Genomic DNA, 26399 nt, shown 5'->3' with positions numbered 1-26399 from the left:
TTATAACCATTCCAGTGTCAACTCAACTTAAGACCAATATGACCTTGTAATTTTTAACCATTCCAGTCTCAACTCAACTTTAGACCAATATGACCCTGTAATTTATAACCATTCCAGTCACAACTCAACTTAAGACCAATATGACCTTGTAATGTATAACCATTCCAGTGTCAACTCAACTTAAGACCAATATGACCCTGTAATATATAACCATTCCAGTGTCAACTCAACTTAAGACCAATATGACCCTGTAATTTATAACCATTCCAGTCTCAACTCAACTTAAGACCAATATGACCTTGTAATTTATAACCATTCCAGTCTCAACTCAACTTAAGACCAATATGACCCTGTAATTTATAACCATTCCAGTCTCAACTCAACTTAAGACCAATATGACCTTGTAATTTATAACCATTCCAGTCTCAACTCAACTTTAGACCAATTTGGCCCTGTAATTTATAACCATTCCAGTCACAACTCAACTTAAGACCAATATGACCTTGTAATTTATAACCATTCCAGTGTCAACTCAACTTAAGACCAATATGACCTTGTAATTTATAACCATTCCAGTCTCAACTCAACTTTAGACCAATATGACCCTGTAATTTATAACCATTCCAGTCACAACTCAACTTAAGACCAATATGACCCTGTAATTAATAACCATTCCAGTCTCAACTCAACTTAAGACCAATATGGCCCTATAATTTATAACCATTCCAGTCACAACTCAACTTAAGACCAATATGACCTTGTAATTTATAGCAATTCCAGTGTCAACTCAACTTAAGACTAATATGACCTAGTAATTTATAACCATTCCAGTCACAACTCAACTTAAGACCAATATGACCTTGTAATTTATAACCATTCAAGTGTCAACTCAACTTAAGACCAATATGGCCCTGTTATTTATAACCATTCCAGTCTCAACTCAACTTAAGACCAATATGACCCTGTAATATATAACCATTCCAGTGTCAACTCAACTTAAGACCAATATGACCCTGTTATTTATAACCATTCCAGTCTTAACTCAACTTAAGACCAATATGACCTTGTAATTTATGACCATTCCAGTGTCAACTCAACTTAAGACCAATATGACCTTGTAATTTATAACCATACCAGTGTCAACTCAACTTAAGACCAATATGACCTTGTAATTTATAACCATCCCAGTGTGAACTCAACTAAAGACCAATATGACCCTGTAATGTATAACCATTCCAGTCTCAACTCAACTTAAGACCAATATGACCCTGTAATATATAACCATTCCAGTCTTAACTCAACTTAAGACCAATATGACCTTGTAATTTATAACCATTCCAGTGTCAACTCAACTTAAGACCAATATGATCTTGTAATATATAACCATTCCAGTCTTAACTCAACATAAGACCAATATGGCCCTGTAATTTATAACCATTCCAGTCTTAACTCAACTTAAGACCAATATGACCCTTTAATGTATAACCATTCCAGTCTCAACTCAACTTAAGACCAATATGACCTTGTAATATATAACCATTCCAGTGTCAACTCAACTTAAGACCAATATGACCCTGTAATTTATAACCATTCCAGTCTTAACTCAACTTAAGACCAATATGACCTTGTAATTTATAACCATTCCAGTGTCAACTCAACTTAAGACCAATATGACCCTGTAATTTATAACCATTCCAGTCTCAACTCAATTTAAGACCAATATGACCCAGTAATATATAACTATTACAGTCTTAACTCAACTTAAGACCAATATGACCTTGTAATTTATAACCATTCCAGTGTCAACTCAACTTAAGACCAATATGACCTTGTAATTTATAACCATTCCAGTGTCAACTCAACTTAAAACCAATATGACCCTGTAATTTATAACCATTCCAGTCTCAACTCAATTTAAGACCAATATGACCCAGTAATATATAACTATAACAGTCTTAACTCAACTTAAGACCAATATGACCTTGTAATTTATAACCATTCCAGTGTCAACTCAACTTAAGACCAATATGACCTTGTAATTTATAACCATCCCAGTGTCAACTCAACGTAAGACCAATATGACCCTGTAATTTATAACCATTCCAGTATCTCTAGGAGAGGCAGACATACTAGAGAGGTACAGGCAGTCACTTTTTGTTCCTGACCTCAATGTGACCTTGACCTTACTTGATGAGAGGGCAAGGTCTTCTCGTCATGGAGATGGAGATTCCTTGCTGCAGTCTGAATTGAGAGTTCTTCAGCTGAAACGGTGAGCTAGTGTAAAAGCTAGTTACAGTTTGGATGTCTGGCTAGCGCAGTGGATGTTACACTTGCTTCTAACAAGGCCACTTAAATTAAATGCCCACACAGTGCATAACCCTTGAGGGCACATTATCTATATAAAATAAGATTTATACATGTATGTATCTGAATAACTTTTAACTTATTTTTTTTTTGAGACGTAAGTGAAGTAGTTGGCAGATAACATTTTGGTGTGATTGTTTTCAAATTGTTTTCAAACTGAGTCCCCTCTGGTCATTACTGGCCATGATGCCCATGGGTAAGATTATCAATCAACTGAATATTATGACATGCCTTGTGGAGAGGGGGGGGGGGGTCTTTCTTTGTCACCAAAGTTACAATCTCTTATTAAAATGGGTTGACCATGATATACTTAGTTGAAGCACCAAACCAGAAAAATGTCTCCGTTTATCAAGAACATCATCTTGTTTAATTTGATTCAATAATTACTCTTATGACATAACAATCTTAATCATTCAACATAATCAAGTCAGTTTTCAGTAAATCTTGGCATTAATATTTTGCTTATGATGTTTTTATGAATATTTAAGAAATTCGACTGCAAACATTCACATCAAAGAAATGATGTTTCCGTCTTGCAGGTACAACTGCCTTGTGATGACAAATTGTCTACGTAATAAAATACTAGCTCAGGTATGTGCTTCTCTCTCACAGTAAGTACTTCAAGTTCTTTCTCAGCTTCATATTTTTTCCAAATTACAAATAACGGTAATGAATTGATTATTTCTTTATCAAGTATTTCTTTGTAGAATATTACTGTTTCAGGTATATTAGTCATAGGAAGTTATTTTCTCAGCTAATTATGTTCTGAAAAGTTAATTGTTTTCTCATGCATATTCCCCATCATCTTCTCAATTATGCTCTACCAATCAAATGTGTTTCTCAGATTTTACTTTACAAACCTAGCTTTCACCATCATCAGTTTGTTGTGTTGAACATTCATACAAAGCAGTACTGGGTGTGGTTGTTAAAGTTTCAAATATTCAAACTAACATTTGGATAGTTTCAGTACAAATTGCTTCAAATTTTGGGTAGAATTCAGTTGACTTTTTCTAGGTCTCACTTTACTGCTGCAACTGAATTGATGTGGTTTTACTTGATAAATTTACCACTATACTGTACTACTTACATCAATATGACCATAAAGTTTCACACTGTGCAAACGATTTTTATGAATTAATTCTTGTCATTCACTTGTTTCATAAATTTTATTTTCAGTTGTCACCATTAGATCGTGATAAAGAGAAACTAGCGTCCCAAGAGGCCCTTTTATCCCAGTTCACAAGGCATGCAGTAGCTCTGCATTGCATACAGAGTCTTCAGAACTATGTAAAGGGAAATAACTCAAATCAAGGTGGGTGGAGTGGTAGTCCCTGTGAGGTTACAAAACACTTACACTTAAACTTTAATATAATATAGATGACAAGGTCATTTCTTGTTCATGTAGATCTATATATATTATCATGTTTTTCTCCAATACAAACATATCCAGCCATATAACTGGATTTATAATTATAACCTTTTCCCAACTGTTTCATAGTACATTGGATTTTTGTGGTACAATAGAGCATATTATATGTCATAAATCATTTGCCTTTGCTTGAGACGAATTCGTCTGATGCAGACCGCTTTGCAAGATGCACAGAGAATAATGCTTATATTTATCTGGTAATGTGATGTGGAATGTATTTATTCTGAAGAGGTATCAGTAAACATTTGATTGATATGTGACAATTGCAGGCAGTTAAGTTGGCAATATACATACACTTCTATACAATTTTTTTATGAATGACAAATATGAGCAGCATCATGCTGTAATGGGTATTATGCAATATGCAACCAGGGTAGCTCCAGGGGCCTTATGCCATATCTGCTCAGGGTAGCTCAAGGGGTACTATGCCATATGTTGCCAGGGTAGCTCCAGGGGTTCTATTCCATATGTTGCCAGGGTAGCTACAGCGGTTCAATGCCATATGTGACCAGGCGAGCTGCAGGGGTTCTATGCCATATCTGCTCAGGGTAGCTCCAGGGGTACTATGCCATATCTGCTTAGGGTAGCTCCAGGGGTTTTATGCCTTATCTGCTCAGGTTAGCTCCTGGGGTACTATGCCATATGTTCCCAGGGTAGCTCCAGGGGTTCTATGCCATATGTTGCCAGGGTAGCTCCAGGGGTTCTATGCCAAATGTTGCCAGGGTAGCTCCAGGGGTTATATGCCATATGTATCCAGGGTAGCCCCAGGGGTTCTATGCCATATCTGCTCAGGGTAGCTCCAGGGGTACTATGCCATATGTTGCGAGGGTAGCTCCAGGGGTTCTATGCCATATGTTGCCAGGGTAGCTCCAGGGGTTCTATGCCATATGTTGCCAGGGTAGCTCCAGGGGTTCTATGCCATATGAGACCAGGGTAGCTCCAAGGGTACCATGCCATATGTTGCCAGGGTAGCTGCAGGGGTTCTATGCCATATGCTGCCAGGGTAGCTCCAAGGGTTCTATGCCATATGTTGCCAGGGTAGCTCCAGGGGTTCTATGCCATATGTGACTAGGGTAGCTCCAGGGGTACTATGCCATATCTGCTCAGGGTAGCTCCAGGGGTACTATGCCATATGTGACCAGGGTAGCTCCAGGGGTTCTATGCCATATGTTGCCAGGGTAGCTCCAGGGGTTCTATGCCATATGCGACTAGGGTAGCTCCAGGGGTTTTATGCCATATGTTGCCAGGGTAGCTCCAGGAGTTCTATGCCATATGTGACCAGGGAAGCACCAGGGGTTCTATGCCATATGTTGTGAGGGTAGCTCCAGGGGTTCTATGCCATATGCGACCAGGGTAGCTCCAGGGGTTCCATGCCATATGTGACCAGGGTAGCTCCAGGGGTTCTATGCCATATGTTACCAGGGGAAGCTCCAGGGGGACCATGCCTTATGTGACCAGGGTAACTCCAGGGGTTTATGCAATATGTGACCAGGGTACCTCAAGGGGTTCTATGCTATATGTAACCAGGGCACCTCCAGGGAATTCTATGCTAATGTGACCAGAGTAGCTCCAGGGGTTTTATGCCATATGTGACCATGGTAGCTCCAGGGGTACTATGCCATATGTTTCCAGGGTAGCTCCAGGGGTTTATGCAATATGTGACCAGGGTACCTCCAGGGGTTTATGCCATCTGTGACCAGGGTACCTCCAGGGGTTCTATGCCATATGTGACCAGGGTACCTCCAGGGGTTTCTATGCCATATGAGGCCAGGGACGCTCCAGGGGTACTATGCCATATGTTGCCAGGGTAGCTCCAGGGGTTCTTTGCCATATGTGACCAGGGTAGCTCCAGGGGTTTATGCCATATGTGACCATGGTGCTCCAGGGGTTCTATGCCATATGTTGCCAGGGTAGCTCCATGGGTTCTATGCCATATGTGACTAGGGTAGCTCCAGGGGTTCTATGCCATATGTGACCAGGGTAGCTCCAGGGGTTCTATGCCATATGTGACTAGGGTAGCTCCAGGGGTTCAATGCCATATGTGACCAGGGTACCTCCAGGGGTTCTATGCCATATGTGACCAGGGGAAGCTCCAGGGGGACCATGCCATATGTGACCAGGGTAGCTCCAGAGGTTTATGCAATATGTGACCAGGGCGTCTCAAGGGGTTCTATGCCATATTAGACCAGGGTAGCTCCAGGGGTACCTTACCATATGTTGTGAGGGTAGCTCCAGGGGTTCTATGCCATATGTTGCCAGGGTAGCTCCAGGGGTTTAAGCCATCTGTGACCAGGGTACCTCCAGGGGTTCTATGCCATATGTAACCAGGGCTCCTCCAGGGGTTTCTATGCCATATGTGACCAGGGTAGCTCCAGGGGTTCTATGCCATATGTTGCCAGGGTAGCTCCAGGGGTTTATGCCATATGTGACCAGAGTAGCTCCAGGGGTTTAATGCCATATGTGACCAGGGTAGCTCCAGGGGTACTATGCCATATGTTTCCAGGGTAGCTCCAGGGGTTTATGCAATATGTGACCAGGGAACCTCCGGGGGTTTATGCCATCTGTGACCAGGGTACCTCCAGGGGTTTTATGCCATATGTGACCAGGGTACCTCCAGGGGTTTCTATGCCATATGAGACCAGGGTAGCTCCAGGGGTACTATGCCATATGTTGCCAGGGTAGCTCCAGGGGTTCTTTGCCATATGTGACCAAGGTAGCTCCATGGGGTTTATGCCATTTGTGACCATGGTGCTTCAGGGGTTCTATGCCATATGTTGCCAGGGTAACTACAGGAGTTCTATGCCATATGTGACCAGGGTAGCTCCAGGGGTTATAAGCCATATGTGACCAGGGTAGCTCCAGGGGTTCTATGCCATATGTGACCAGGGTAGCTCCAGGGGTTCTGTGCCATATGTTGCCAGGGTACCTTTAGGGGTTCTATACCATATGCGACTAGGGTATCCCTAGGGGTCCTATGCCATATGTGACCAGGGTAGCTCCAGGGGTACTATGCCATATGTTGCCAGGGTAGCTCCAGGGGTTCTATTCCATATGTGACTAGGGTAGCTCCAGGGGTTCTATGCCATATGTTGCGAGGGTAGCTCCAGGGGTTCTATGCCATATGCGACCAGGGTAGCTCCATGGGTTCTATGCCATATGCGATAAGGATAGCTTTAGGGGTTCTATGCCATATGTGACTAGGGTAGCTCTAGCGGTTCTATGCCATATGTGACCAGGGTAGCTCCAGGGGTTCTATGCCGAATGCAACTAGGGTAGCTCCAGGTGTTCTATGCCATATGCGACTAGGGTAGCTCCAGGGGTTCTATGCCATATGCAACTAGGGTAGCTCCAGGGGTTCTATGCCATATGCGCCTAGAGTAGCTCCAGGGGTTCTATGCCATATGCGACTAGGGTAGCTCCAGGGGTTCTATGCCATATGCGACTAGGGTAGCTCCAGGGGTTCTATGCCATATGCGACTAGGGTAGCTCCAGGGATTCTATGCCATATGCGACTAGAGTAGCTCCAGGGGTTCTATGCCATATGCGACTAGGGTAGCTCCAGGGGTTCTATGCCATATGCGACTAGGGTAGCTCCAGGGGTTCTATGCCATATGCGACTAGAGTAGCTCCAGGGGTTCTATGCCATATGCGACTAGGGTAGCTCCAGGAGTTCTATGCCATATGTTGCCCGGGTAGCTTCAGGGGTTCTATGCCATATGCGACTAGGGTAGCTCCAGGGGTTCTATGCCATATGTGACTAGGGTAGCTCCAGGGGTTCTATGCCATATGCGACTAGGGTAGCTCCAGGGGTTCTATGCCATATGCGACTAGGGTAGCTCCAGGGATTCTATGCCATATGCGACTAGGGTAGCTCCAGGGGTTCTATGCCATATGTTGCCAGGGTAGCTCCAGGGGTTCTATGCCATATGTGACTAGGGTAACTCTAGGGGTTCTATGCCATATGCGACTAGGGTAGCTCCATGGGTTCTATGCCATATGCGACTAAGGTAGCTCCAGGGGTTCTATGCCATATGCGACTAGGGTACCTCCAGGGATTCTATGCCATATGCAACTAGGGTAGCTCCAGGGGTTCTATGCCATATTTGACTAGGGTAGCTCCAGGGGTTCTATGCCATGTGCAACTAGGATAGCTCCAGGGGTTCTATGCCATATGCAGCTAGGGTAGCTCCAGGGGTTCTATGCCATATGTGACTAGTGTAGCTCCAGGGGTTCTATGCCATATGCGACTAGGGTAGATCCAGGGGTTCTATGCCATATGTGACTAGGGTAGCTCCACTGGTTCTATGCCATATGTGACTAGTGTAGCTCCAGGGGTTCTATGCCATATGTCATCAGGGTAGCTCCAGGGGTTCTATGCCATATGCCACCAGGGTAGCTCCAGGGGTTCTATGCCATATGCAGCTAGGGTAGCTCCAGGGGTTCTATGCCATATGTGACTAGTGTAGCTCCAGGGGTTCTATGCCATATGCAACTAGGGTAGCTCCAGGGGTTCTATGCCATATGTGACTAGGGTAGCTCCAGGGGTTCTATGCCAAGTGTGACTAGTGTAGCTCCAGGGGTTCTATGCCATATGTCACCAGGGTAGCTCCAGGGGTTCTATGCCATATGCCACCAGGGTAGCTCCAGGGGTTCTATGCCATATGTTGCGAGGGTAGCTCCAGGGGTTCTATGCCATATGCGGCTAGGTTAGCTCCAGGGGTTCTATGCCATATGCGACTAGGGTAGCTCCAAGGGTTCTATGCCCTATGTGACTAGGGTAGCTCCAGAGGTTCTATGCCATATTCGACTAGGGTAGCTCCAGGGGTTCTATGTCATATGTGACCAGGGTAGCTCCAGGGGTACTATGCCATATGTGACCAAAGTAACTCCAGGGGTTCTATGCCATATGCAGCTAGGGTAGCTCCAGGGGTTCTATGCCATATCAACTAGGGTAGCTCCAGGGGTTCTATGCCATATGCGACTAGGGTAGCTCCAGGGGTTCTATGCCATATGTGACTAGGTTAGCTCTAGGGGTTCTATGCCATATGCGACTAGAGTAGCTCCAGGGGTTCTATGCCATATGTGACCAGGGTAGCTCCAGGGGTACTATGCCATATGTGACCAAAGTAACTCCAGGGGTTCTATGCCATATGCAGCTAGGGTAGCTCCAGGGGTTCTATGCCATATGTGACCAAAGTAACTCCAGGGGTTCTATGCCATATGTGACTAGTGTAGCTCCAGACCAGCCCTTGCAGTCTCTCAGTCTGCTTAGAAGCTACCGTGTCCACTATTGTCATGCAAGTTTCCATGGTTTCATTAGCGGACAGGCTGTGCAGATGGGTGGGGTGGGGTGGGTGGAGCTGTGATTGCTGTATATGACATAAGAACTCTTTTTGCATTTAATAGTTGGGATAGATGATAGATGAGGTCAGTTTGAGCTATGAGTTAAATGTTTTCTACTGAACATTGCAGATCATCACAGAGTAGCAGCATTGATGCTTCAGTACATTGAGAAACACTCAACACTTTTGAGTGATAGATTGAGGCAGGAGACAGCGGTACTTCACAAGTCCGTGGAGACCAGGGCAAACAGAGAGGCCCAGGCTGTCAAATGTGCAATATGTGCAGCTAGTATCCTTTTCTAGAACCATAGCTTACTTATTCTGGGAGCTAAAAGACCTTTAATACTTCAGCTTCAGTCTGTTCAACGTATTTAAGATGACAGGTCATTCAATAAAATGCCATGAGGCTGTTAGTGGTCTGTACTATGTCCTTCAAAGTGCTCTCTACCTTCTGATTGTGGGATGCAAACAAAACATTTAAATTAAATTTTATTCTTGGTCTTAAATATAAGTTGTTGGTAATCAAATTACTCATTTTTGTCACTGGTTATCAATAAAAATTGAGAATTAAGGTTAAGCCAGTAGTAAGATCTCTTGTGGTCATAAGAATAGGCCACATAGAAATTGAAATATAGTTAGAGATACCAGACTTTTTAGTCCAATAATCTGAGCATATAGAAGATATTTGTTAATTTATGTGTATGACCAAATTTTATTTAAAAAGTGGTTATAGAAAATACAATATCACATATTTTTATTTTTCATGAAAAGTAAAAAATGATTCCACTTTTGTTTTGTTTTTCAGGTAAAGTAATTAACTTGTTGACCTGTTTTATTAACCAGGTTTTCCGAAGGAAAAAACTGGTTATTAGATTGGCGAATGCGGGCGGGCTGGCTGGCTGGCTGGCGGGCTGGCGGAACAAGCTTGTCCGGGCCATAACTATGTCGTTCATTGTCAGATTTTAAAATCATTTGGCACATTTGTTCACCATCATTGGACGGTGTGTCGCGCGAAATAATTACGTCGATATCTCCAAGGTCAAGGTCACACTTTGAGTTCAAAGGTCAAAAATGGCCATAAATGAGCTTGTTCTGGCCATAACTATGTCATTCATTGTGAGATTTTAAAATCATTTGGCACATTTGTTCACCATCATGGGACGGTGTGTCGCACGAAAGAATCACGTCAATATCTCCAATGTCAAGGTCGCCACGACTAAAAATAGATTTTTTTTAAAAACAAACTTACAAAGGGGGTTAATTTTGTTTGTTCATTTCAAAAGTTGAGTTTGAGTTTTCTCCCTTTATCAGATTTTTTTTTTGACAATGAAAACCTGGTTTTGTGACAATTTTGTCCCTTGTTGATCAATAATGTTGTGATTTTCTTATATTTTGACTCGGTGAAAAAAATTTGATAGTGCCCAATGAAGTCAAATTGTGTTCAAGTTATAAAATTCTATTTTACACTTGAAATCATATAATACAATAGTATGAGTTCAAAAAATTAGTTAATGAATAAAAAATTAAAAAATAAATATTTAAATAATGCTATTTAAGGAATCAGTCTTTAACAATTGCTCTAAATAAAGCAATACATTTAGTTATGTGTATTCAAATTATATATTAGTTAAAAGATTATGATGAATTTCAATACATAATTATAAACGTTATAATTTAATTTCCAGAGGCAATTATTTATTAATTTATGGTATTAAACTGAACACACATGTCTTAAGCGCATTTTTAGACCCCAATAATTAATTTTTAATGAAATAACTCCGTATTCATGCAGATCAAGCACATGATAATTTGTTACAAATAGACCCAGGATATGATTAGTTGAGCGTTGAACTCTTCAAACCAACTTGTGCCTGGTATAATGTTCAATTTTCCTACATTCTCAACCTTCTTTATGGTTACCCTAACTGCTCCCAGATCTGACACTGACTGATACGTTTACTTGGCAGTGCTCCGGAGGCCACACTTTAGGTGAGTTGGAAGCAAGGCAGTCTAAGGAAACTTTGTGTAACTTTATATATGAGTCTACTCTGTGGAAAGCGGGTTTAATGCATGTGCGTAAAGTGTAGTCGCAGATTAGCCTGTGCAGTCTGCACAGGCTAATCAGGGACCACATTTTCCCCTTTATGTTAATTTTCATTTACAGAAAGTGTCTTCTTAGCAGAAATCCAGTTTAGAAGGAAAGTGTCGTCCCTTATTAGCCTGTGCAGACTGCAAAGGCTAATCTGGAACTACTCTTAGCGTACATGCTTTAAACGCCTTTTTCACAGAGCACAGCCCATTTATTAAATTTAATTCCTTAAGTTTTTTTAAGAGAAACTAAGCACATGCATAATCCTTGAATGTTGAAAATGTCGTAGGTCCGTATTTTAGTGTGTCAAAAAATGGCTGCATCATTTTGCAATGTAGTTAAAAATCAAACCCTGTCTATTTTGGCACATTTAACCTTAAATACTACCCCATTTTTTCACACATTTAACCCTAAATGCAGTCAATTCTGTCCCATATTACTCCTTAAACGCTGCCCCAATTTTTCACACTTCTAACTCTCAAATGCTGCACATTCTGTCACATATTTAACCCTGAAACACGGCAATATTCTGTCAGTTTCAGACGCTGTCCCATTATGCCAAACATTTAACTCTCAAATGCTGCCCCATTCTGTCACACATTAAACTTTTAAATGCTGCCCCGTTCTATAGCACATTTAAACCTCTAACACTGACCCATTCTGTTACACATTTAACAATAAAACGCTGCCCTATTCTTCCACACATTTAAACCCCAAACGCTGCCCTATTCTGTCACACATTTAAACCCCAAACACTGCACCATTCTGTCACACATTTAACTCTGAAATGCTGCCCCATTCTGTCACTTGTTTAAACCTCAAACATTATTCCATTCTGTTACACATTAAACCATCAAACGTTGACACATTCTGTAACACATTTAACCATCAAATGATGACTCATTCTGTCACACATTTAACCATCAAACGTTGACTCATTCTGTCAACATTTAACCATCAAAAGATGACACATTCTGTCTAGAATTGAATTTTACCCTCAAATGCTGTCCCATTCTGTTACACATTTATCCTCAAACGCTGCCCAAATCTGTCATACATTGAAACCTTAAACGCTGCCCCAATCTGTCATACATTTAATCCTCAAACACTGCCACAATCTGTCATACATTTAATCCTCAAATGCTGCCCCAATCAGTCATAGATTTAATCCTCAAACGCTGCCCAAATCTGTCATAATTTAATCCTCAAACGCTGCCCCAATCAGTCATAGATTTAATCCTCAAACGCTGCCCTAATCAGTCATAGATTTAATCCTCAAACGTTGCCCCAATTTGTCTTGCATTTAATCCTCAAACGCTGCCCAAATCTGTCATACATTTAATCCTCAAACGTTGGCCCAAATCTGTCATACATTTAATCCTTAAACGCTGACCCAATCTGTCATACATTTATTCCTCAAACGCTGCCCAAATCTGTCATACATTGAATCCTTAAACGCTGCCCAAATCTGTCATACATTGAATCCTCAAACGCTGCCCTAATCAGTCATAGATTTAATCCACAAACGCTGCCCCAATATGTCATACATTTAATCCTCAAACGTTGCCCCAATCTGTCATACATTTAATCCACAAACGCTGCCCCAATATGTCATACATTTAATCCTCAAACGCTGCCCCAATCTGTCATACATTTAATCCTCAAACGCTGCCCCAATCAGTCATAGATTTAATCCTCAAACGCTGTCCCAATTTGTCATACATTTAATCCTCAAACGCTGCTCCATTCTGTCATACATTTAATCCTCAAACGTTGCCCCAATCTTTCATACATTTAATCCTCAAACGCTGCCCCAATCTTTCATACATTTAATCCTCAAACGTTGGCCCAATCTGTCATACATTTAATCCTCAAACGCTGCCCCAATCTGTCATACATTTAATCCTCAAGCGATGCCCCTATCTGTCATACATTTTATCCTCAAACGCTGCCCGATTTTGTCACACATGTCTAATCTAAAACTCGCGCCATTATTTTCAGCCACCTGCCCAATGACGATATTGCCATGTGAGCTGGTGGATTACATCACGTGTAGCACGTGCAAGGCAGCAGTCCAACATCCTGACGTCATCAGAAGTGCGTTCAGTAATGTTTTCATATACATTATCCCTAGTTTTGTGCTCTTTACAATATATATATATATTATGAGTTGCTATAGCACATAAGCTAGGACACTTGCTAAAACTCGGGATTATAAATCACTCGCTTAGATTTCTCTGGTCATACACATTTTGCAACAATACGTGTGTTTTCAATGTAAGAATTGTTCATCTATATAGCTGTATTTCTTTACTGAAATCGAATAATGTTCATCGTTAAAGTGACTTTTTAAGGTCATATATACAGGCCAGTGTTTGATATTACTTGAGAGCTTTAATAATATAAGCCACGTCATGCTAAAATGGATCTTATACCATATGCTAGCCTGCGCATTCCATCATACTAGTCAGGAGCTACGCAGTTTGTTAATGAGATCATGAATCGTTGTGTGACTTAATAGCGAACAGGGTATCATCTGAACAGACAGTACAGGCTGGTCTGGAGCTGGCCGAATAGTGCATCAGACCTATTTTACCACCATGCTGGTCATATAATATAATATAATAATTAACTTTGTCGAAATCATACCAGTTTTTGAAAATTAACTAATATTTAACAAAATTCAGGAACTACAGAGTAGAATAAAGTAGTGTTAAGAACTGTTTGTGTTGTTTAATAGTGGCAAAATAAGTTGTTGAACACTTTTTAAAATGTTGTAATTTAAAAAGTACATTACAATTATGCTTTACTTTGAAGTGACTGTAATCTCAAAAACACTTTCCCATACCAGTGTTTGCTGCAATTACGCATAATTAAATGTTTGTAAGCTTGATTTACTTGTGACAACAACTTACAATTCTTCACATAAATAGTGTCACAAGGTCAGGACGAATTGCATTATGTTTCCATTAATAAGCAAGACTGTGTGTTTGCTTCTTTGTTTTGTTGGTAGTAATAATTATAATACAACTAATAATACTAATTATTATTATTATGAACTTACGTTGAGTGTAAACTTTATATTGTCGATATTTCGCCGCTGAACAATTGCTTATTCAATTGTAATTGATTTTTTGTTATTCATTAAAATTTGCGGATTTAAATGATGAAAATACAACACACGTGTTACAGCGTGTGTGATTATTTCTTTGGCTTTACTAGTGGATTAACTGTATTACATGAAACCTGAGTACCAAATATATGCTATTATAAACTTTTGACTTCGTTATGTGATGATATTATATATTTTTAATTGTAATATGTTCGCAAATCTTATCTGGGGATTAATAATGATGAAACATGTTTAATCTGCCACATGTATTACGAAATATATTCTTAATTACGCAAAGGCGTAACATGTGAAGGTTAAGGCTACAGGACACCAACAATTTGCAACATTAACATAAAATCAATTTTGTACGAAAAATTCAAATGCGTCTTCTAAGACATTGTGTGAGAGTACGAAACAATTGTTATTCTTTCTTTGAAACTTAGGGAAAGAAATTCTTGGTGTGTACATATAACTAACATTTACATATACAAATGTAACAAGAGGGATGTTAAGATTAGGGCTGTTTGGTTGCAGGTTTCCCCTGGATCGCCGGAAACGCCTATCGCTGTAGTCTTTGCGAGGAACGCTTGGCGGTTACGTGATGTTAAATGTCGTCGGTGCGACGAACGCATGGCGGTCACGTGATGCCAATGTCGCCTTTGCCAGGAACGCTTGGTGGTCACGTTATGTCAATATCGTAAGTGCGAGGAACGCTTGGTAGTCATGTGATGTCAAATGTCGTCAGTGCGAGGAACGCTGTGGTCACGTGATGTCAAATGTCTGCTGTGTCTGTGTTGTACTGTGACATTTGTCTTATATCGGTTCGATTCCTTTTTGTGTTACTGACAACGTCCACGTATTAAAGGACTGTATGTTTTTAACGTAATGGAAATAAATATGACGTTTCTTCAAGGAATAACTGTTTTTGTAAAGTTTATCCAGAACATAAAGAACTTTTCTGAAGTTAACTTTGTCTTTCCACCATTTCAAACGAAAATCTCGCAGTATTAAACACCGTTATAGTGTTTAAATAAAAAAAAGTGGAAAACAAAACGAAAATTAGTTGGTTTCGGTAGGTAATGAATTTTAATTAACTCGTGATAAAAATACATCTTTCTTCACTCTTGGCTGCGGTGCTTTTAAAAATAATAATTTATCTGATCACTTGTCAGTTAAAAGCGATAACCTACTAAAACCGACAATTACCCCTTATTTTCTCGTCAGTCGCTATCAGTTCTAGTGCTTAGCGACGTTCAGTCATGTACCATTCCCTGCACAATATCCATACGTGTGTTGAGTATAAAAAGCCATCAAGTCAACACACTTTTGTAACAATGGATGTGTCTTTATTGAAGCACTTCGTTGTATCCCCGTACAACAAAAACGACAATAATGCTGTAATCAACCGTAGATTGGTGAAACATGCTGTATATGGTACATATAGAATATTTAGCTGTAATGGTGTATCTGCGCTTGTTTGTGACAATGCGTCCCCTTCAAGCGATACGACTTTAAATAACCAACGGGTTTGATACAAGTTTTCAGAAACTGCAAACTATTGTAATATGCCATTCATGTATCGCATTGGCTATTCTGCGTTATTACCCTTTTTAATCCGACCAAATGGTCATATTGTTACAATTCAAATGTTCACATCAGTGAGAAATATGATGTCACTCTCAACACATCACAGTCCTTCCATGTTTCATGCAGTTTGTGTGTAAGTCTGATATGCTGTAAGATCACATTCCAAATTCAAAACATGCATTTATCGTTTCTTGCCATCAGCATTCTGCACACTTTAAACGTGACACGTAAGATGCGTGTCGACACTACGAACATGCATTAAGCCCTCTTTTACCAGAACGCTACTCAAGTAAGCTACACAAATGGTTCGTTACGTCTTCAGTTTCGGAAAGCGCACAGTTCTGAATGCAGGAGAAGGAATGCTGGGTTTACTGGCCCTCTTTATGATGTCCTCTTCGATTAAGTCAACAATATCCTTGCGCTTGACAGAAAGTAGGGCCTTCTTTAAATCGTCTACGCATGCGCGAGTATGCATTCTCCGCCAGCGCGTTAGACTTTGACTGAAATAAGTGAGTATATAATAAAGCATGCGATTTAGTAACATTTAACGCTCTTCATATTAAATTTGTGAAAATATATTTTGAAACTGTTGAAAACAAAGAGTTTGATTTTTTATTCGATACATCATCGATATCTTTCAAATTCGCAGTAGCAATAAACTTATATGAAACGAAATTCTGCTTCGTTTTGTTATGTCCGCACAGAGTGGGGGACGTGAATCATTGCACTTGTCAGTACGTATGTTCGTACGTCCTGTATGTTGTTTTAAACTCCTCTTTTAACTAATGGGTGAATCTCGCTCAGAATTTCACTGTTGAAGGATCTTTATTTGCAGACGAGTTTTGAACTTTTGGCAGAAATGTGGCAATTAGTCTGTTTGTTTCCACAATTAAATAAATTGTTCCAATTTTTTTTCTAAATTCTCTTTTATTATTGGGTTGATCTCGCTCAAACGTTTAAAGTTGAATGACAATGTGTAGATGATAATTGAGCAAGGAATGTTTACTGCCACCTATTGTGTCGGATTTATGGCCCTTTGTCTTTTGTCCACTCTTGAATATATAGTAGATTTGCTTATACAAACGTGTTTTGTACGATTTTGGCTTGTGAGAATATTCGTTGCACGCAATATCCTGCTACATTGACTACATTCTACATGGGAGTTATTGAGTACCTGCCATTATGCTTTCTGAATGTTTCAATGCACGTATTGTAAAGGGACATCAGTACTTCTCCGACCATTAAAAGGCGCCACATGTTTTACAAGACTTGACAATTATTAATGAACGATATTTCGCGACAAGCCATCTTATAAGCACTGTATGACCGAGGTCTTAGACTTTGATAGTTGATTAACAATTTCTCCTTACCAGTGGCATACCTTCGCCATAGCGCGAACGTTTATCTTTTTGTCTCTGTATCCTGAATTAAAAATTTTATTTCCTCATGTTGATAAAGGCGTTTTTCTTTTGTATATATCAGCGTATTGAATGCATTACTACTGTCGTGTGTGCATGCCCAGAACCATCGAATTAAAAACAATGCACTGTTCATAATACGCACTGAACTGAACAGTAAGTGATTGATAAATGAGTTATAACAATGCAACATCTATTTGAATGTAGTCTTACTGCAATATCATTCAAACAGAAAAAGTTATATTTTAATGTTTCATTAGTGTATTTCTAGTAAATCCACGGTTTAAGCATACACAGTTAAATTAGTAAGAATGCAATCCAAGGTAGATGTTCAAATTGCTTTCCGCATTGTGATGCATACAACACTATCGTCCGTTGAGTGGTTATGACTAAACGCACTTACGTACTTAATGCAATACGCAGTTAACAAGTCATCAGCACTCATGATCTTAATACTAGTATATGGTCCGCGCTGTGGGAAATGGGGCATAATGCAATTGGGTAATGTATTGTCCAGGATTTGCCTGTGTTAATCGAACATGCTAATCAGGGGCGAGACTTTCCGCCTTGTATGGATTTTTGTTTACAACAGATTTCATTGAAACGAAAAAAATCATATAAGAGGAAAGTGTCTCCCCGATTACGGTACTTAACGCACATGCATTAAGCCCCGTTTTCACAGAGCGAGGCTAATATCAATGTTAGAATCCATTAGCATACCATAAACGAACACGAAGAATGGACATAAAGGAATCATTAATTATGATATATTTATAATTATGACATACTTCTGACTTACTATTGATCGAACTCGCATCTTTACAAGAAATCCTTTTGCTCCGCGAGCGAAGCGAACGAAATCAATTAATACATTTATAAACGGAATCGTAGCCTAAAGAAAGTATCAGTAAATAACCCATTTCAGATTTCTGAATACCGCTACAAAATCTTGTTTGCCTGGTGTCATCATTCTAAACAAATATGAAATGCACATTGCTGATGAAAAAATGCCATTATCAATGACGAAGACAATGCCGACAACGATGAAGTAGTATTTATACCGTACCGACTCATCTCCTCGTTTAGAGTGCGCATGAACTCTCGGCCTATCTCGTCAATGTCGTTCGAGACGGTTTCATGACCGCGTGGCGGATGGAAGGGCAGCGCGCGGTATAGCTTCGCCCAGTCGTTCTCGATGTGCGCAGCCGCGAGCCGGCACGAGCGCTCCAGCTTGTCTGGAAAAGAGGCGCGCCCGGTTTGATGGATTGTGTATGTTTCTACTTTATGTAGCCAAACGGCATTTTGGAACATGGCTGAATTTTCACGTCAATTAAGGTCTAAGTGCGTTTTTACTGCACAAAATAGCACTTATAAAAGATGCATGCGGCCGTTATTTTATTAATGTTAGATACCGTTACCACGATGACACACACACTGTACCATTTATAACATCTTTAAATTGTTGGATGGCTCAAAAAAGAAAAATCACTAATAAATGCTGTCGTAAATTCAATTAACTTCTTTAAATGAAATAAGTTCCTGTTCTGAAACATAATAGTCATAACGTGAGCGCTTTTTTTTGAAAGGGAATTGTATCATATTATTATATACCCTCCTATATTCGATAAACGGGTCACAGAACCTTACAAGTAATGATACGCCTACCCATAATCGGCCGCTTCCCTTTGTTGGCCACGTGACGGGCGGTAAGCGGCATCCCGTGGAAAATCTTCTTGAGGACTTCCGGTGACGTCTTGTACCGCAGGATCTCCTTCAGGCGTCCCAGATTGAAATCCAGCCGCTCCAGCTCCACCTCGCGCTGCCGGAAGTCCCGTTTAACCTTCTTCACTTCCGCTGTGGCCATCAGAAATAAGGCATTATTTGTTTTGCGTCCATTTGCTTGTATACATGCACCGTCAAATTTCAATTTAGTAAGATTACACATAGAAGTAACTACACGTGCCGTACAACCTTTATGTTCTTCACAATGTACACGATGACATTGTAAAAATTGAAACGCGCCATTCGAAAAAAGGTCTTTTGCAATATTAGACTAGCATATGTCCAGACCAACCTGCACTTTGGCAAAATTTGGTAAGAACCTACACTGTCCGCTTATGAGACATTGTGGAATGTTAAAGTGGATAGGGTAGCTCCTGACCAAACTAAACGTATGCGCCGGGTGGTCTGGAGATACGCTGACCGTATATAGCATAAGAACCATTTTTGCATGACACGGCTGCATTTTTATTTACGTAATACAGTGCAAATTGTATATTCTGGGTTTAGTACAAAAATAATAACATGTAACCAGAAGCACTTCGTTTTGTGACGTTACATATCATCAATATTTTGTCTAAAAGTGTAGTAAGCACAATTTTGGCATGTATTGAAGTTTGTCATAAAATGTTTTATATTGATAAATGTAAACATTGGATCTAAAAAGCTCCAGTAAAAAAATAAAGAAAGAAAAATGTAACCCTAAATCGGGTTCAAACTACTGACCCCTGGAGTTAAAGTCTAACGCTTTGGCCACTCGGCCGTCCGTTCTCATACAATGAGTGCTGTATTTTATACTTCATATAAGCAATATGTAGTAGTGTCGTAGTGTCACGTGGTGTCACAAAATATAACGACAACAGAACTCTCACAATAATTCAATCGTTTCGCGTTGCATCGCTCTATACTTTTCAGGCTTTTAAATCGTCAAAAGATGCATATAATGGATATTTTAGAGCATGGTAAATGTTCAGTATTACTGTTTCCTCACAAATATCATAACTACATTTGAAAATTTGCAAATCTGGTTTTTATTTTTTATTTTATCAATTTACAAAAACGTGAAAAGATTCCTTTAAGACGGTTCGATGATATAAAGTGAACCAACCCTACCGTGTATCTCTTTTATTTATGTGTAAATAGTATAGTTCTTATATTTTCTCGCTCGATTAGAGAAACATTGCTTTAAGTCGTTAATCAATCACCATTTAAATATTTTTGCAAGAATATCAGTCATCGACATATATACATTATCTATTTTACCTAGATAAAATAAAGTGTCGTAACATAAATTATAACAATTACAACATTACCAGAAATGTGCTTGAGTGCCATGCTATATTTAGGTTGAGTTTAAATGCGTGCCTCAATTTACGTTTGTGGACGCATGACCTTTTTGCTAATACTTTGGTTATTAAAAACAATTTGCTGATTAAAATTACTGACGGTTTTATTAAGTACGGACTATGAACGACCTTGAATACAGTATACTAAACAATTAAAATTCAGCGATTCTATTATTGTTCTTATATAGAAACAGAACACATACTATAACTAAAAATTGTTGAAACTGAAATAACCGCATTTGAACGGTAAATGGAAAGCATTGGGACTAAACAGAATTAATGAATGCAACACATGCGCATCTTATACGATTTTTATCCAAAATACCTTTTTGTACAGAAAAAGAAAACACGAATCTCAAAACGTTATGCGCGAATGGAATATTACACATTTGAGTATCATACTCATAGTATCGGGAATCTAATAATACGTGTTCAGCGTAAAAGGAATTTATTAAATGAGTCATGTTCTGAGAAAACTGGGCATATTACATGTGCGTAAAGTGTCGTCCCAGATTAGCCTGTGCAGTCCGCACTGGCTAATCAGGGACGACACTTTCCGCTTTTATGACATTTTTCGTTAAAATAAAGTCTCTTCTTAGCAAAAATCCAACTTTGGTGGAAAGTTTCGTCCCTGATTAGCCTGTGCGAACTGCACAGGCTAATCTGGGATGACACTTTACGCACATGCAATATGTCCAGTTTTGTCAGAACGCGACTCAAATGCGTATTCAGATCACAATAGATTTTTAACCAGGTTTTCCGAAGGAAAAAACTGGTTATTAGATTGGCGAATGCGGGCGGGCTGGCTGGCGGGCTGGCGGAATAAGCTTGTCCGGGCCATAACTATGTCGTTCATTGTCAGATTTTAAAATCATTTGGCACATTTGTTCACCATCATTGGACGGTGTGTCGCGCGAAATAATGACATCGATATCTCCAAGGTCAAGGTCACACTTTGAGTTCAAAGGTCAAAAATGGCCATAAATGAGCTTGTCCAAGCCATAACTATGTCGTTCATCGTCAGATTTTAAAATCATTTGGCACATTTGTTCACCATCATGGGACGGTGTGTCGCGCGAAATAATTACGTCGATATCTCCAAGGTCAAGGTAACACTTTGAGTTCAAAGGTCAAAAATGGCCATAAATGAGCTTGTCCTGGCCATAACTATGTCATTCATTGTGAGATTTTAAAATCATTTGGCACATTTGTTCACCATCATGGGACGGTGTGTCCCACGAAAGAATCACGTCAATATCTCCAATGTCAAGGTCGCCACGACTAAAAATAGATTTAAAAAAAAAAACTTACAAAGGGGGTTAATTTTTTTTGGTCATTTCAAAAGTTCAGTTTGAGTTTTCTCCCTTTATCAGATTTTTTTTTCACAATGAAAACCTGGTTTTGTGACAATTTTGTCCCTTGTTCTAAGTGGACTTGTGCAAAGCAAAGGATCCGGATAAACCCAGAAGTGGAGAAAATATTGCACGTCATCATAGAGACTCACATTTAGCATTGCTGACTTCCTGTTCCCGCTTGTTCATGGTTTCACGCCGCTCCGCGATCATATCCAACTTTCGGTTGATGTCGTCCAGCTTCTTTACCAGAACCGGTTTCCTGTCGTTCAGATCCACTATCTCCCGCTCCAACAGTTTGAAATTTTCCAGTTCGTATCCGGTCATCTCCTCAGACCGGTGTTTAACTTCCTCTCGTCTGAACGTTTTAATTTCGACCAAGTCCACAACGTCTTTTATTTGCGCTTGAGCGTCTATTCGTTCCTTCATTAAGATCGTTTCACGGTTTTCGAAACTTTTGACCTCCGCCGTTATGTCCGCCAGCAGTCGTTTGGCGGTTTTTACTTTATGGTCGCTGTTGGAACATTTCACCTGCATCTCTCTCGTATCTTTCTCCTGTGTCTCCCGCTTCTTTTCAAGCTCATCAATGTCGTATTTGATAAAGTCCGCGTAAACTTCGTCCGCGTCCAACCAGCGCCGAATTCCCGCCACGGCGTTCTTCAGGTTTTCAAACGCCTGTGGGATAATGACTAGAAATGGAGCATGAGTAGCATTGCACTTTTCCGCAAGGTTTCGTGCCACAAAGCCTAGCTCATGCACTCGCATACCCTTTGTTTCGAATTGTTCCGCCATATTGACTATATCGTCCAAGTTGAAATGTATAGCTTGTGAAAACTCCTTACGCTGTCTTTCGTAATTGACAGCAGTTTCTAGATAACTATCGCCCTCCGTGTCAGAAAAGCTTCGGCAGTACTTGAACATGTATTCCGCAATCATTTTAAGATCCTTGATAATATCTCCGAATCCAGTTTTCAAATAATCACACACACGTTCAACGATATCTAGGACTATTTTGGCAGCGTCTTTATTGAAATCCACAATCAACGTTGGGTCACCTTCGGAACGCTTTTTTTTATACACAACATCGTCCAGCTGAGTCCTGCACAACAGGTAACTGATTCGAAACTCGTTCAAAACGATTGACAGCGGACCAAGCCACCGCTTGATTTCTCGCTCGAGGTTCTTCTGCGGTCCGTAGTACGACTGCTGCAGCATCTCTATTCGGCGCTCTATGGCGATGAGCGCCTTCCTGACGCACTCCCGGAAGATCGTAAGCGACTGCGGCCGCTCCATGACGAGGTTGTCGATCGTCTGTCGCTTCCGGAAGAACTGAAGGGCCGTCGCGGGCGGCATGGTGTCCGATGAAAAGTCCCCTTCGACGGGATAGGATAGCAAGCTGTAAAGTTAGTCTGGGCCAGATCGTGTGATCGGAGATGCGCAAGGCCTGAAAATACAATAGGAAAATGATTGGTATGTGTTAAAACATAATTTTGCTAAATATTTCATATATTTTTAAATATTTTAATCAGGCAAAGCTGAGGCATTCCCCCTATCGTTTTAGTTTTTCACGAATATTATTGGCTTCACTGATTTCGACCTGTAATCTGGATTATGTAAATATGTCTCGAGCTTCTAAAAGTTCAGATATTTAATTATATAGGCCATGAAAATGTGAAAACACTTTGTTTCAGTATTTTTCCTCAATGATTTCACTCTTTATCCTGGTAATGTTCAGATGTATAACGATTTACAAAGTATCGTATTTATTTGTTTAATAACCTAATCGCACAGAAACTTCGTTTTATTACATGGAACCCAATGTAAACGGGTAGATGTTAAATATTCCAAGAGGAAAACATTACCCATGCATAGCAAAATATCCCCCATAAAAACCTTCCATGCAAGAAGTATGCACTATCATCGGCCAATATTTGTTTTAACGAAACCAGGCCCACAGCAAGCGTTTAAGCATTGAACGCCATTAATACCATTAATACGTGGCTGCATATTCTGATATGATCCATCACTCGTTGAATAGTTTGCATGTTCCAAGTGAAATATGTCAATAGGATTCCCTGTGCTCAAGCGAGCAAACAGCGATATTATATTTATCATTTAATATCAAATAAGCCCAATGTTTTATCAAGGAGTCATTAGATCGCTAAAACGATCAATCATTTTAAACGAGTTCTTTTTCATCAAAGCGGATGTGTTTGATGTACCGGTACATGCCATACGTGCATACTGTATAGAATAATATCATGCATTCCTTATTCAACTTTCGGAGCGAAGACATTAAGAACATTTCAAAATAAAACAGTTTTTTTATGTCAGACTTTACCAACGTGGTTTCTCGAAAGCATAAATCGTGAATTACGACCTTCTCATTCCATACGATTGCCAGGTTTCTATACTTTTATATCATTTGACGATCAGCTATAGAAATATACCACATAAATCTGATCCTCGCTCTGGGAAAACGGGGCTTAATGCATGAGCGTAAAGTTTCGTCCCGTATTAGCCTGTAGAGTCCACACAGTCTAGTTAGGGACGGCAATTTCCACAATAACTGAATTTTCGCCAAGAAGAGACGGACGAGTTTAAGCGAAAATTACAATAAAATCGAAAGTGTCGTCTCGAATTGGCCTGTGCGGACTGCACAGGCTATTTAGGAAGACCCTTTTTACGTACATGCATTAAGCAACGTATTCAAAGACCAAGGTTCAATTCTATTATCAATACGCTGCTACTTATATTATTCTTCAAACAGATGACAAAATATATCATTTTTAAATGGCAATAGAACAAATAAGCATCTCTAGAAAACATCCTTTAATTTTAATATTTGCTGCATAACATAAATGTGGCATTTTCAAAATCATTTTAGATTGTGTTGAAAGTTATTATAACAATAATGGTTATTAAATATATATATATCTTTGTTGAATCGAAAAGTGAATACCTTGTAAATTTTGTTAAAGTGTACTTAAGAAATCCGTGTCACTTGCTGCATACACACACAATCTATGTTATCACGTTTAAAAAAATCAAAACGCGAGGACAAAAAATCCTGATCCGTCTTCAATCCATCAAAGCGTTAGAATTGACAGATTGTTTTTGTATCGTTGATAGATCAATACTAGCTTGCGAATGTTTTAATTGCTGGTCACAATGAAGGAATTCGTATAATAATGTCCAGTATAACCGATAATCCATTAGCTTAAAGTAAGCTTCTTAGTGAAATTCATGCTTTTATTTCATGCGATAAATTTCGGGCACTTAATCTTCTGATGTATCAATCTCTGCTACTTAACACATATTAATGGCACTCTTCATACGGCAATCGCCTATAGTTATTAAAGTTTAAACAGGTTAGCATTATTATTTTTTGGTCAGAAGGCGTTTGCCTCAATTACAGTGTTGAAAATGTGTTAAACACCCGCGAGTCTTCAGTGAATGAAAGTAATCATGAAAACCTTCAGGTAAACGAGAAAGTCGACTCCTTGTCCGGATTTTAATAACAAAATGTATGCAGAACAAATATTTCTTTACTTGAAATGGTCCGTAAAAATATACATGGAATCCATATGTTCTCGGAGTACAGTGTCAATATATATTGGCCTTAGCTTAGGTGCAAGGCTGATATTGGTTATAAGTTATTATATTTTTACAGCTAAATCAATAAAGCCTTCACTAATTGCTGTACATACAATTAAAATTCCGTTTTGGTTTTAAACCATAATGTGCCTATTTACCTCCATGGCTGGATAATCAATGTTTCAGAAATGTGGAACAAACGCCGCGTGTGAAGAAAAAATACAAGTATTATACGTTCCAATCGTCGTGCGATCCTCCGCGAACGTCACTTACGACGGGACACTCGTAGATAATCGTGATCGTTCTATGAAATTGACCTTATATGATGTGACAATAGACTACTCCATCCGCTAATAAACGTTACGTTGAAGCTTCATTTTTCAAATGCATCTATCACGATCAGTCGGGATCTGATTTCAATGATAATCACGTTCGTAGTGATCGTGAGCTTTAGATGCCTGGATACAAAATGATCGCTGTTGACACGACGTGATACGTTGTTTTACGCTAGTTTGTGATCTGGGCAAGATTTGTCAAGTGGAGTGGCCAAGAGCTGTCAAGGTCTGATTTCCCGTGCAATTGACCACTCGTAGCTGATCGTGATGTTTCTCGAGATTTACATGATTTAAAATAGTGTTATAACATATACAATGTTAAACGATGTTGTCTGTATAACCGTGTATCATTTCAAGCCCATGGTTTCGTTGAAATTGCTTTGCTGAATTATTCCAAGATTGAGTCACACAGTATCACGATCGTACAACCAGTAAAACGATTTAGGACGTTCCACTACGACGCTGCAATATGATGTTATGTGATTGTTGTACAATTTGAGCTACGACTGAGTACGATTGATATTTATACTGACATCACGTGCGGACTCGTGTGTCTTAATAATGCGGTTCATCATTATCGTATTTGTTGTCTAATTTTGATAATGCTGCAATTCCTTCATGACTCTAGCGTACACTCATAATTAGGTTT

At 39.7% G+C, this 26399-nt stretch overlaps 2 protein-coding genes across 10 annotated transcripts in view; one reads left to right on the top strand and one right to left on the bottom strand.

Annotated features, from left to right (window-relative positions):
• Positions 1–15248, top strand: part of LOC127856396 (uncharacterized) — a 44384-nt gene extending 29136 nt beyond the window's left edge. For all 3 annotated transcript variants that reach the window (XM_052392536.1, XM_052392535.1, XM_052392534.1), the window contains exons 13-19: positions 2107–2269; positions 2904–2955; positions 3541–3676; positions 9266–9424; positions 11071–11124; positions 13226–13321; positions 14871–15248. In XM_052392536.1, coding sequence (XP_052248496.1) covers positions 2107–2269; positions 2904–2955; positions 3541–3676; positions 9266–9424; positions 11071–11124; positions 13226–13321; positions 14871–14938 — 728 coding nt within the window. In that variant the 3' untranslated portion in view covers positions 14939–15248. The remainder of the gene's footprint in view (positions 1–2106; positions 2270–2903; positions 2956–3540; positions 3677–9265; positions 9425–11070; positions 11125–13225; positions 13322–14870) is intronic.
• Positions 15249–15660: 412 nt separating this feature from the next.
• Positions 15661–25400, bottom strand: LOC127856398 (uncharacterized). Of its 7 annotated transcripts, none has more exons than XM_052392537.1 (5): positions 24781–25392; positions 21971–23262; positions 19007–19195; positions 18408–18576; positions 15661–16423 (listed from the first exon to the last, which is right to left on the bottom strand). In XM_052392537.1, the coding sequence occupies exons 2-5, from the start codon at positions 23169–23171 to the stop codon at positions 16234–16236; spliced, it is 1749 nt and encodes a 582-aa protein (XP_052248497.1). In that variant the 5' UTR covers positions 23172–23262; positions 24781–25392; the 3' UTR covers positions 15661–16233. The 7 variants fall into 7 exon arrangements, with proteins under 7 accessions (XP_052248497.1, XP_052248503.1, XP_052248498.1 ...); XM_052392543.1 differs by lacking the exon at positions 24781–25392 and adding an exon at positions 23807–23856; XM_052392538.1 differs by lacking the exon at positions 24781–25392 and adding an exon at positions 23681–23820.
• Positions 25401–26399: the final 999 nt, after the last annotated feature.

The sequence above is a fragment of the Dreissena polymorpha genome, chromosome 13 (genome assembly GCF_020536995.1).
Source record: "Dreissena polymorpha isolate Duluth1 chromosome 13, UMN_Dpol_1.0, whole genome shotgun sequence".
Lineage (NCBI taxonomy): Eukaryota > Metazoa > Mollusca > Bivalvia > Myida > Dreissenidae > Dreissena > Dreissena polymorpha.
This window is presented reverse-complemented; position numbering and strand designations above follow the sequence as displayed.

Coding starts and splice junctions, on each gene's coding strand:
- LOC127856398 (XM_052392537.1), bottom strand. CDS start 23,171: ATGCCGCCCGCGACGGCCCTTCAGTTCTTCCGGAAGCGACAGACGATC. Junction 19,196..21,970: donor GGAAGTCAGCAATGCTAAAT/GTGAGTCTCTAT, acceptor TGATGGCCACAG/CGGAAGTGAAGAAGGTTAAA. Junction 16,424..18,407: donor CTAAACGAGGAGATGAGTCG/GTACGGTATAAA, acceptor CACTTATTTCAG/TCAAAGTCTAACGCGCTGGC.